The sequence below is a fragment of the Euprymna scolopes genome, chromosome 16 (assembly GCF_053919585.1).
Source record: "Euprymna scolopes isolate OS-2025 chromosome 16, ASM5391958v1, whole genome shotgun sequence".
Classification (NCBI taxonomy): Eukaryota; Metazoa; Mollusca; class Cephalopoda; order Sepiida; family Sepiolidae; genus Euprymna; species Euprymna scolopes.
This window is the reverse complement of record NC_136497.1, coordinates 131,457,517-131,470,399: the sequence shown is the minus strand read 5'-3', so window position 1 is coordinate 131,470,399 and position 12,883 is coordinate 131,457,517. Positions and strand designations below refer to the sequence as shown.

At 33.8% G+C, this 12,883-nt stretch overlaps 1 protein-coding gene across 1 annotated transcript in view; it reads right to left on the bottom strand.

The window, feature by feature from the left end:
• Positions 1-12,883, bottom strand: part of LOC145296091 (DNA-directed RNA polymerases I, II, and III subunit RPABC1) — a 112,744-nt gene that overhangs the window by 80,422 nt on the left and 19,439 nt on the right. The window contains exon 3 of the mRNA XM_080142231.1: positions 7,116-7,204. Coding sequence (XP_079998357.1) covers positions 7,116-7,204 — 89 coding nt within the window. The remainder of the gene's footprint in view (positions 1-7,115; positions 7,205-12,883) is intronic.

Sequence of the window (12,883 nt, the reverse complement as noted above, 5' to 3'; positions counted from 1 at the left end):
TTTGGATTCTTCGCATTACTGTTCTTCTCTACCACCAATAGCAATTTGGCCAATGACTCTTTATCTGAAAGTACATCCTTTAAACTCCTCGGCCTAACGCTCTCAGAAAACATGAGTTGGAACAATTACATTGAGAGTATCGCCAGGACCGCTGCGAAGAAGGTAGGTTCTCTCTACCGTGCTAGAAAGATTCTAACGCCCGAAAGTATCCTATACCTCTATAAGGCCACCATTCGCCCATGTATGGAGTATTGTTGTCATATTTGGGCTGGTGCATCTACCACTAGTCTCTCGCTCCTAGACAAGGTTCAAAAGAGAGTTGCCAATCTGATAGGTCCTGAACTGTCATCTAAACTTCAGCCCCTGTCCCATCGACGAAATGTTGCATCCCTCTGCCTTTCTACAAGTACTTTAACAGTGAATGCTCGGACAAACTGCAAGCACTTGTGCCCCCTCGACGTAAATACCCCCGACAAACCCGACAAGCAGCTAAATCCCACCCCTTCACAGTAAAGATCCCTAGATGTAAGAGAGCCTTCTACTCCAGTAGTTTCTTCCCCAGGACAGCTAAACTTTGGAATTCCCTGCTGGGTCCCTGCTTCCCCAACTATACTGACATGCAGAAATTCAAGTGCAATGTGAACCGACATCTTGCTGCCCAACTCCCAACACAGTACCCCTGATGCCTATGTCCCTGATAGTAGCCCCCTACAACAAAGTGGCAATATGCCTTGTTTGGGGTGAAAATGTAATAAAAAAAAAAAATTTTTATTTTTTTAAAATCTGGAGTGTAATTTTCACAATATTTTGGTCAATGTAACCTCCGACTTTCCACAGGTGTGTCCTATCAAACTTGGGAATGCGGACGAAATTTCTGACAGAAACTTTTTATTTACTTCACAGGGTAGCATGCTCTTGTTCTGTCAGCCATGACTGGATAGATATCCTAAGTAATTCACAACTGTATTTTTCAGTCAGTGATACTGAAGATTGAACCTTCAACCTTCAGGAGAATATCACTTTTTAATTGAAGTTTTCCAAATGCTCTAACCACTGCAGCACGGGTTCTTACAGATTTCGAAGTTCGACAAAAATATTTCTGAGTTCAACAAAATACATGTAAAGAAGAATTTTTTGGACTATCAAGGCTGGATACACCGAGCAGCTCTTGTTCAGATTATTTCAGACTACTGTGCTCATTTTGAAAACAGTAGTAAGGGCTCTACATTGCAAGTGAATCAGTCGCATTTGTGAGGTATTTTTCAAAATGGCAACTAGAAATAATGATATGCTTATCTTTTGTCGATTGTATTTCTTTCACTGACAATTTTTCAAAGCTTACTACTGAATGAAAAATATCTATTCAAGTTTTTTTTTTAATAAAATGAACAAAGTCAAATTATTTAAACAATAAAAGGTTTAATAGAACAATATACCTTTTTTTTAACAAAGGTCGTTTTAAAAAAATCTGAAGAAATATAAATGTTTATAGTTTTAAATTTCAACATAAAATTTGGTGCATATTTAGAATTGCACTTATTAAAAAATACAGATAAATCTTCACAATGTATGTACTCGTCATAGAACGAAGATGTCATATTCCAAAATTCACATAGATTTGTCTAGTAACTTTTCTACTTGGCTAATGAACGAATATATTAGTTGTCAAAGGTCAACTAAAGATAAATTTGTCCATAGAACACTGATAGTACAAAGAATCCTAATGATACCTAATCAATCTTCATCTCAAAAATTAAAAATATCAACTCAGTATGCATCTGAATTAATACAAAAATGGAAAAGTCTTGGAAAACGCTACCAAAAAAAAAAAAAAAAAAAAAGCATACAAGGACGACTAACCACCTCACTTTCTTTCGCAGATGTTGTGATCCTCAACTAGCGTCACCAGGATTAACGTTGAATTATCAGTTCTAGAACGCAAATGAGTAGAGCGTGATGAGTTTGTACGGGATAGAATCCATGGCACTTCTGCATGTCAATTACATCAGGCGTCCGAGATGAGTTATCGACTCCTGTTCTTTAAATGGCCTCTACGGTCATTCTGTGATCCTCAAATATAAACAAGTGTCTCGAAGAACGCAAAAATATATATAATAACGAAATAAGGAAAATATGAAAATCAAAACATTTATTGTATAAAAAATGTATCAAAATATAATTTTAAAGTTTTAATAGTATTTCTTTTCATGAGTGATTTTAACTGAAAATAAAAATATGTAAAAAAAAACATGAAACATTTATAGATTGTTTTTAAAAATACTTTAATTTTGTACAGAAAGATTTTTTTTCACAGTAAGATTGTATAAACATATCAAAATATAATTTGTTTGTCAATGTACCTATTTACTATGCCTCCCCACGGGACAGAGTTAGACACCAGGGTCGTTTTTTAACGTGGAGAAAAGGTACAAAAATAAAAATTGTCTCAGCCATGAAGGATAATGTAGCAAAATATTTTATTATAGATAATTTTAGTTTGTTAATGGATCAAAATAGAATTTAAAAAACATGAAACATTTATAAAGGTTTAAAAATACTTTTTTTGTACAGAAAGATTTTTTTTCACAGTAAGATTGTATAAACATATATCAAAATAAAAGTATGAGTTATCGACCCTTTTCTAGTCTGACAAATGCCCTCTACCGGCCGCTCTTGAAACTAAAATGCAAACATTCGCCTTATGTCAATGACGTGCCGAATCCACAACAACCAGTGGAAAAAACACTTTAAGATGAGAACAGTAATCTAAAAAATCCAAATCCAAATTACCAACTCTCTAAAAAATTCTGAAACATTATGTCTGACTTGTCCACCAAGTTTCATCATGAATGTCCAACAGTTGATTTGTTTGTTTTTTTTGTTTTTAAAGTTTACATTTTAGTATGATAAAGAAAATTACATAAAAAATATATATTTTATGAATGTCACCTGTAGAAGGGGACAGGATGGCCTGCTTATATTATAGACGATCCCATCCTCCATGTTGTTAAATGAATTGAATGGTAGAGTGATTGAAAAGCAAAAAGTCACATAATGATGACTAAAACATATTGTTATATATTAGTGAAAGAATGTAGATTTATTTACATAAATATGAGAAATAATAAGGATATAGATGGTAAGAATAAGAGTTCATTGAGAAAGGAAGTAACATTATTTGCAATTGATGAGAGGCTGACAGGTTAGTCAGGAGCGCTGGTTGGGTGGCCACTCCAACCGGAACGGTTCTTGGTTACATGTTCACTGGTCGAGAGTTCAGCAGAAAAAAAGCAGAGAGATATAAGAAACAGGAAGTGACGTGGCTGTGTTGCTCTCCGATTATCAGAGTTAAATGGTGACAATCGAGCCTGAAGGTTTCAATTTCCACACACCTATCATCAAGGCTGAAAAGCCACTCAAAGATAATGGCAAATGAGATTGTAAAGATCATTGCCAACTGACAAAGATTGAAAACTAACTAAATGCCTTAAAAATTGGCACAAACCTGTTCTCTCAGTAGCCTGTGGTGTCCAGTGCAAACAAAAAAAATGAAGAAAAAAAAAAGGCTGCTTCTCTTTATATGCTGGCAATCTTGTCATCTCATATGCAAATGAGATGCTTCTGGTTTAAATATAAAAAAATTCTGATTTTTCAGAGACTTAGTTGATTTAGATTTGAATGTTGGAGTAGCAAGTTTTGGCAGTAGTGTAGTGAGTTTTGACAGGAGTGAGTTGAATTTAACCCCGGAAATTAGTTAGAAATTAGTTAGAAATGGAGCATAGTTAACAATCTATCAGGGATAGTATCACTCCCGCATTGAACGTAACTGCCAAGATGCTTTTTCATACACATAGAATAGTTAACACTTGATTATTTAACCACAAAAACGATAGGTTAAATGATCAAAATTTGATAAGTAGTTAAGAAAAATTTGTTTACATCAGACTTAGCAATGACCATGTTGTATTACATATCAGGGGCCCTACGTAAGTAACAATTAAATTAGCTAGTGTTAATTTTGACAAGGGTCACAATAGTACATGTCAAGCTGACTCGGATGTGTAAAACAGAATCGTTCTCAGGCTTGAATGAAAGATGGATGACAAGGCAGGGACAGAGGTCAAACACACTAAACAAAACAGGAATGTGACATGACATCTTATTTTCAAGCAAAAGAAAAAAACCCAAAGATTTTAAAATTAGTTCTTTTCAGGAAGCCCTATGATTGAGACACGTTCAATAATGTGGAAATAATAAAAACTGAATGTTCATGATGCCTCTATCCATTGCGTCCAATTTCTCAAGTGAAAAAACTAAGTAAATAATTTTAGTAATGTAGTCTCTCTGTTTTTAAGTCTATTCTCTCCAATAAAACCTTGAAGAAACTCAGCAAAAGTCTCCTTGTGTCTTTCATATATAAGAAGTTGTATTCATCTGAGTAAACAGATGAAACACTTTATGGCTCTATGGACAATTTTATTTTTAATTGACTTTTAACAACTAAATGTTTTGTCCACTAGTCAAACGCACATGATTTTTGGAATATGACATCTTTGTTTTGTTACAAGTACGTACATCATAAAGATTTTTCTGTATTTTTTTAAATAAATTTAATCCTAAATATACACCAAATTTTATATTGAGATGTGAAGGTATAAACATTCGAATTTATAGAGATGTTTTTCTTAAACAGCCTTCATTAAAAGAAAAAAGCAAAAGAAAAGAGAACATTGTACTCTTAAACTTTTATTGTTTGAATAATTTTGTAACATGACCGTTACACTTTAATCATGTCGTTCCATATCAAACCTCTTGGACTTACACGTCGTCTGGTACCATTGCAGGAACAAAAAAGCAAAGGACATAAAAAGCTTTGACTCAGTATTTTTTTTAGGTGAATACAAAAAGCATTTATTCCAGTAATTTTCAACAACACGCTTTACCGTTTCAAAATATCACTCACGCATTGAACGTAACTGCCAAGATGCTTTTTCATACACATGTTTTTGTCAGCGCTTACGTTTCCGTTTTTTCAACTATGAGGTGCATTTTCTCTCTCGCCACCTAAGAGTCAAAACATGTCTGCTGGCTTCCTTTGCTTGACCACGTGTTGTCCATTTCTGTTTTTCTTCTGTTCCTTCCCGTGACATCAGCATGTGCACACTTATCAATTTGCGTACATGCTTTAACGGCTGCTGCTGATTTTCTCATGTGCGTTATGTTACCAAAAGAACGCACCGCTTCGTTACAATTTGATTTTGCTAGTTTTATTAAAGAAAAAAATAAAGGTTGAAAAGATATCAGCTTTGGAAGATTGTTGAAAGAAATACAATCGCCAAAAGATAAGCATTTTATTATTTCTAGTCGTCACTTGCAAAAATAAAATCACTTGCAAAAAAGAAAAAAAAAAATCACTTGCAAAAAAGAAAAAAAAAATCACTTGCAAAAGAAAAAAAAATCACTTGCAAAAAAAAAAAAAAGAAAAAAAATCACTTGCAAAAAAGAAAAAAAAATCACTTGCAAAAAAGAAAAAAAAATCACTTGCAAAAAACAAAAAAAAATCACTTGCAAAAAACAAAAAAAAATCACTTGCAAAAAACAAAAAAAAATCACTTGCAAAAAACAAAAAAAAATCACTTGCAAAAAACAAAAAAAAATCACTTGCAAAAAACAAAAAAAAATCACTTGCAAAAAACAAAAAAAAATCACTTGCAAAAAACAAAAAAAAATCACTTGCAAAAAACAAAAAAAAATCACTTGCAAAAAACAAAAAAAAATCACTTGCAAAAAACAAAAAAAAATCACTTGCAAAAAACAAAAAAAAATCACTTGCAAAAAACAAAAAAAAATCACTTGCAAAAAACAAAAAAAAATCACTTGCAAAAAACAAAAAAAAATCACTTGCAAAAAACAAAAAAAAATCACTTGCAAAAAACAAAAAAAAATCACTTGCAAAAAACAAAAAAAAATCACTTGCAAAAAACAAAAAAAAATCACTTGCAAAAAACAAAAAAAATCACTTGCAAAAAACAAAAAAAAATCACTTGCAAAAAACAAAAAAAAATCACTTGCAAAAAACAAAAAAAAATCACTTGCAAAAAACAAAAAAAAATCACTTGCAAAAAACAAAAAAAAATCACTTGAAAAAAACAAAAAAAAATCACTTGCAAAAAACAAAAAAAAATCACTTGCAAAAAACAAAAAAAAATCACTTGCAAAAAACAAAAAAAAATCACTTGCAAAAAACAAAAAAAAATCACTTGCAAAAAACAAAAAAAAATCACTTGCAAAAAACAAAAAAAAATCACTTGCAAAAAACAAAAAAAAATCACTTGCAAAAAACAAAAAAAAATCACTTGCAAAAAACAAAAAAAAATCACTTGCAAAAAACAAAAAAAAATCACTTGCAAAAAACAAAAAAAAATCACTTGCAAAAAAGAAAAAAAAATCACTTGCAAAAAAGAAAAAAAAATCACTTGCAAAAAAAGAAAAAAAAATCACTTGCAAAAAAGAAAAAAAAATCACTTGCAAAAAAGAAAAAAAAAATCACTTGCAAAAAAAGAAAAAAAAAATCACTTGCAAAAAAAGAAAAAAAAATCACTTGCAAAAAAGAAAAAAAAAATCACTTGCAAAAAAGAAAAAACAAATCACTTGCAAAAAAGAAAAAAAATCACTTGCAAAAAAATGTTACTGTTTTACTTGCAACACAAAGCCCTGTACTCAACAACAACTAGACAATACGAACACTCATTAAATATGAGAAAAGCAACTATAAAAAAAAAAAAAGAGACCCAGTATAAACACCCCACACACATATCTATAATAGAAAATTATTTGATTTTAGTTTGTTCACCGCTCCTGGGTAAAAACAGTTGTAGTCAGCTGAAAAGCAGCCCTGCAGTATTGTTCCACGCATAAAAAGTTCTTTGAAAAAAATTTTCATGAAATATTCATTACAGTGGTTGTAGTTAGACGAGTTTTAAAAGATATTTCTGCCCTTTGTCATCAATTGGTACATAAACGTACTGGTGGGGTTATTTTAGGGTTTGTCAGAGGGTGAATATCAGCTCCCCTCCCCCTCAAAGCAAATGATCAAGCTAAAAGTAAAAATTTACCTTGGTCGATCACCAAATTGTTCTTTAAATTCATCTAAAGTTTGATCCAATTCATCCTGTGTCACAAGGTATCCACGATCGTGACAAATCTAAATAAAAAAAGAAAAGAGAATGTTATTTGGACTTATTGAACTACTGCTCTCATCTTGCGTTTCATTTTCATAACATTTCGGTCAATGTAACCTCCAACCTTCTTCAGGTGTATCTTGTCGAACTTAAGAAGGTTTCTGATGAACTCAAGAGTACGGACGAACTTGTGAGCGCAGGGCTCTATGGAAAAATTTATATTTAGTTGACCTTTGACAACTAAATATTTTCATTCACTAGTCAATTAGAAAAGTTAAAAGCCAAACCCACATAATTTTTAGAATACGACATCTTCGTTCTTTGACGAGTATGTACATCATAAAGATTTTTCGGCATTTTTTTTTTTAAATAAGTGTAATTCTTAATATGCAATAAATTTTATATTGATACTTTAAGGTATAAACGTTCTGATTTATTCAGATATTTTTTTAAACATCCTTCGTTAAAAAAAAAAAAAAAAAAAAAAGGAAAGAAAAAAGTATATTGTTCTATTAAACTTTTATTGTTTAAATAATTTAACTTGTTTTATTAAAAAAAAAAATGCTGAAAAGATATTTTTCACTCGATAGTAAGCTTTGGAAGATTGTCAGTGAAAGAAATGCAAATCGCCAAAAGATAAATGTTTCATTATTTCTAATCACCACTTTGAAAAAAAAATCACTTGCAAATGCGACTGTTTCACTCGCAATGTAGATCCCTGGAGCGGAGCTCTTTATTTACTTCACGGGGGTAGCGTGCTCTTGTTCCGTCAGCCATGACTGGATAGAAGTGCTAAGTAATTCGCAATTGTATTTTTCAGTTGCTCACACTGAGGATTGAACCTTCAACCTTGAGGAAAATATCACTTTTTACAATTGATTTTTCAAAGTACTCTGAACCACTGCGCCACGGGTCCTTGCGTGAAGTAAATAAAGGGTTCCATTCCAAATTCCAGAGTTTGACAGAAACATTTCCATGGCAAGTGCTCGTCTGAGCTCCAATCTCTGGTTCCCCCCCCCTCGCCAATCTTTCACGATAAACCTCCATCTAGCTGAAACCACTGTCAATAATTTTCCCCATTCTTTATCTGTGCCTAAATCAAAACGTAGATTTCATGAACAAAGCTTCTTTCTTAGAAGTGCACGCCTGTGAAACTCTCTTCCGTTTGCCTGTTTCCCACCTGACTACAACTTGGACGTCTTCAAGTCCAACATAAACAAATTCCTGATGCCCTTAAGACACTTTATCAAATCTCCAACACTAACGATTACTACGATACTATCCCATTGATTACTGTACACGCAATGACTCTTATCCCCGAGTGGCCTCCGAGCCTTGATAAATGGTGACCACCATGTAAGGAAAAAAAAAAAAAGTTCAAAAAGATACATCTGAAGAAGGTTGGAGGTTACATCGACCGAAACATTGTGAAAATCACACTCAAGATGACACCAGTAGTCCGAACAATTTAAATAATATGAATAACGAATCCTAATCTCCAAAAATTAGAACAGAAAAGAACAAGTTTAGGGTTTCTATTTCAACTTGCCAAATTAATAAACATCTCAACCACTGCCAACATTTTTTTGTTTAACTCATGCTCACCTCAAACAAGACAAACTGCAACTGAGACGTAAGAGGTTATTGTGAATTAGAAAGTTGGGTCAATATTCACTGGTTGACCACCTGCAAAAGGTGTTTATTTCGAAAGCCATTCTTAACATGGGGAGGTTGAAAATAAGAAAATGCTTTTCAGAATAAACACCCCCAACCTCCCCATGTAAAGAACAGCGGGTTTGTTTTACTATACACATAGATTCGAAAAAGTTGTCAAAAAACAAATATATAATAAATAAATGTTACCAAAGGCAAGATAAGTTACTTTTCTACCTATCTGGAAAGGTTTTTAGTGGTTTTACTCATTTTAAAACGTGTAATGGGTTCGAAAATCATACCGTGTTTATCGATATATTTGAAAAAGACAAATGGTGGCGAACCTTTAGTTGTATATGTTAAGTTTGGGAAAATGAGTTCAAACTAAAAAATTATACTGTTAATTAACATGACATAGGCTGACATATATTCAATGGGTTTCTAACAGTATTTTGTAAAATATTTTAGTTTGCACTCATTTTCCCAAACTTAACATATTCGACTAAAGGTTTGCCGCCATTTGTCTTTCATATATATCGATAAACACTGTATGAATTTATAACTGATTACACGTTTTAAAGTGTGTGAAGTTTCTCCAAGATTGCTTATTGGTAGCCGGGGACGAAAAAGAAAGGATCGGCGTGTGGGTATCTTCCATCCATAGCCTTGAGCTCCTCAGGGGTATAGGCCATCTACAACTTTGTAGATGCTTTTGTAGTGACTGAGTTCTTTTTAGGGGGTGAGGGTGCTGGCACCACGCCCAACCTTCCCAGAAGGTACATACAGCGCCTCGCCTTCCCAAATGATCACCCATCTGGTACTGGCCAGGCTCAATGTTGCTTAACTTCAGTGATCTGGCAAGGACCGGTTTGTCAACGTAATTGTGCCATACCTGTGGGTATCTTGGAGGTTTATTATTGGGGATGAAGGGAGCCATTCACTCGGCTAGCTAAGAACCTAGTCTAAATGTTTGTTTTAGGGTCTGGAGTCTGGCAGGATCTGGAACCGTGCACGCCATGCTTAGGCGGGGAACATGAACTCCAACTTGGCACCTCTATGCACACACAGGCCTCGAAGTATAATCTTTTCCTATCACATCTGATCTTTACATTCAGCTGGTGCTTAAAGGAGACCAGATCCTAATCAGCAAAAGATTCAATCCCACGCTTCGCTTGCACTCATGAACTCCATATCACCATTCGGAAGCTTGACACAAAGACCGTGATGTCATCGGTGAATACAGAAGCTCTGGTTTTCGATCCACCAGGCAGAGCAATCCCGCGTAAGACCAGACTTGTCTCCTCTCGCCTCAGATAGCGACGGATTTTGAACGCTTTTCGTTTACCTGTACCATTGCCGTTGGTGCACAGTACAGTACAGAGATTCATTTGCGGAAGCCCAGTTGGAACTCGCTGGCCTTCAAAACTGATGCCAGGAAGCGATGGTAGACTCAATCCAAAACTTTGAACTGATCCGAATTGATCAGCGCAGTTTCTATGTCGTCTTCTATCCCTCCTTCTAAGATTGTACGGATCAGGTGCAAGTTGTTTTGAATCGATCTTCCCTTCACTGCATAGTTCTGCTCTGGTTCGATAAATTCGCCAATAATGGCCTGCAGCAAATTCGATAGGACCTTGGCCAAAATCTTTAGCTCTCTGTTCAGCAGAGTTATGGGCCTGTAATCATCTAGTTCTTCCCTGCCAGATCTATCCATTTTCTTCAGCAATGTGATCACTCCCTTGGTGACTTAACCCGGGATGGAACCCTTATCGAACCAGTGGTTGAACACATCCGTCAGAATCAGTATCAACATGGCCGACAGCCTCAAATATAATTTGTAAGGCAGACCAGCGAGTCCTGGCAATCTGTTGCAGCTGACTTGCTTCAGTTACCCTGCCCTTACAACTAGTCGCTCTAGCCACCTCGAGGCGGGGAGAGTCAGTCAAATAGTCGCCAAATTCATGGACAGGGAGATTGTATTGTTGCGTGAAATACTCTTTGAAATGCTCTCAAAAACCCACACAGATCTCAGGGTGCGTCCGTCTAGGTGCTTGATGCTAGCTATATACTTGCCTGAGCCACACATGGCTACGTGTATCTGCATCAGAGTTCACAGCTTCAGTGGCTACTTTCCTAACCCTAACTACTTGCTGCTCACTAGCCTTGCATCTACACTTTGATCTTGGATCGAAGGCCAAAGAATCTCTTGTATGCTAGTGGCAACAATATTCCATGAATGGTAGCTTTGTAGAGATATAGGATAAAGTTAGGTGTATTTTTCCTGGTGCAGTAGAGAGAGCCCACCTTCTTTGCAGCTGACTTGGCAATGTCTCCTAAATATTTGTTCCAATGTCACCCGTGACAGTCAACAAATACTGCATGCCATGAATAAGTAATCTAAAATATTCGTTCCGAGTTATGTCCTCTATGTGTGTGAACTCTTCAGTCTCACGCAATAATTCTTATCCCCGAGTGGCTTCCGGGCCTTGGTAAGTGATAACTCCCATGTAAAAAAAAAAAAAAAAAAAAAAAAATTACCTAATCTCTTCTGTAAAAATTACTTTTAACTATAAATAACTTTCTACTTGATGAATTTTCGTAATTTTTGGATATATTACTAATTTCGACATGACAACTAAGTACATAATATTATTTTTGCTTAAAACGACATATTAAAAAAAAAAAAAAAAAAAAAAAGATCGGTACTCATGCAGAGAATGATCCGTGCTGAAATAAGAACATTATTTAAAAAGCCATTCTTAACATGGGGAGGCCCGGGAGGGGAGGGTGTTTTGTACCTATTCTACTTTAACCTTACAATTGAATAAAAAACAGATCATAAAACTTTAATTGAACGTGGAAATAGGATTTTAAAAAAATAGCGCGGATCACTCTCTGCATTAGCACCATAATAATATATCATAAATTATTAAAATTGATGGCAACTTGGAAGCTTAATTCATTATTCTAAGGAAGATAATCCTATTTTACTAAGAATTGTAAAAAAAAAAAAAATAAATAAATAATAAATAAAAAATTTGGTGCTTGATGCACTTATGTTATGTGTATTTTTTTAAAGTTAAATTCAAGTTTCACGATATCTTTTGGGGGGTTGTATTACAATTGACACAGATTCGAAAAATTCGTCAAAAAAACAAAACAAAATATATAACAAATAAATAAATGTTATCAAAAGCAAGATAAGTTACTTTTTTACCAAACTGGATAATGTTTTAGTGTTTTTTTGGGTTTACACATAGATTCGAAAAAGTTGTCAAAAAACAAATATATAACAAATAAATGTTATCAAAGGCAAGATAGGTTACTTTTCTACCTAACTAGATACATTTTTTTGTGTTTTTATTCAATGTAACATGTTTATTCAGCTCGAAAAACATGCAGTGTTTACCGATATATTGGAAAATTCAAAATGGCGCCCGACACTCTTTAACATGGTAAGTTTGGGAAAAGGTGTTATAAATAATAAACTAGATAAAATACTATTAAAAAAAACACCAAATATATGTCAACTTATGTCACGGTAACATATATTGAGCGAATTTCTAACAGTATTTTGTCTAATTTATTATTTATAACATCTTTTCCTGAACTTACCGTGTTAAAGAGAGAGTCAGATGCCATTTTGAATTTTCCAATACATCGGTAAACACTGCATGTTTTTCGAGCTGAATAAACATGTTACATTGAATAAAAACACAAAAAAAATATCCAGTTAGGTAGAAAAGTAACTTATCTTGCCTTTGATAACATTTATTTGTTATATATTTGTTTTTTGACAACTTTTTCTAATCTATGTGTACAGTAATACAAACCCTTAAAGTTTTGTTTTTTATATTCAATTGTAAGGTTAAAGTATAAAACACCCTCTTCTCCCCATGTTAAGAATGGCTTTTTAAATAATAACGTTATTATTTCAGCACGGATCACTCTCTGCATGAGTACCATTATTGTTAAATGCAACTGTAAAAACAGAAACACGTGGTTTCGAATCGAAATTACAGAACCGAAAAATAACCGGTCCGAATTTC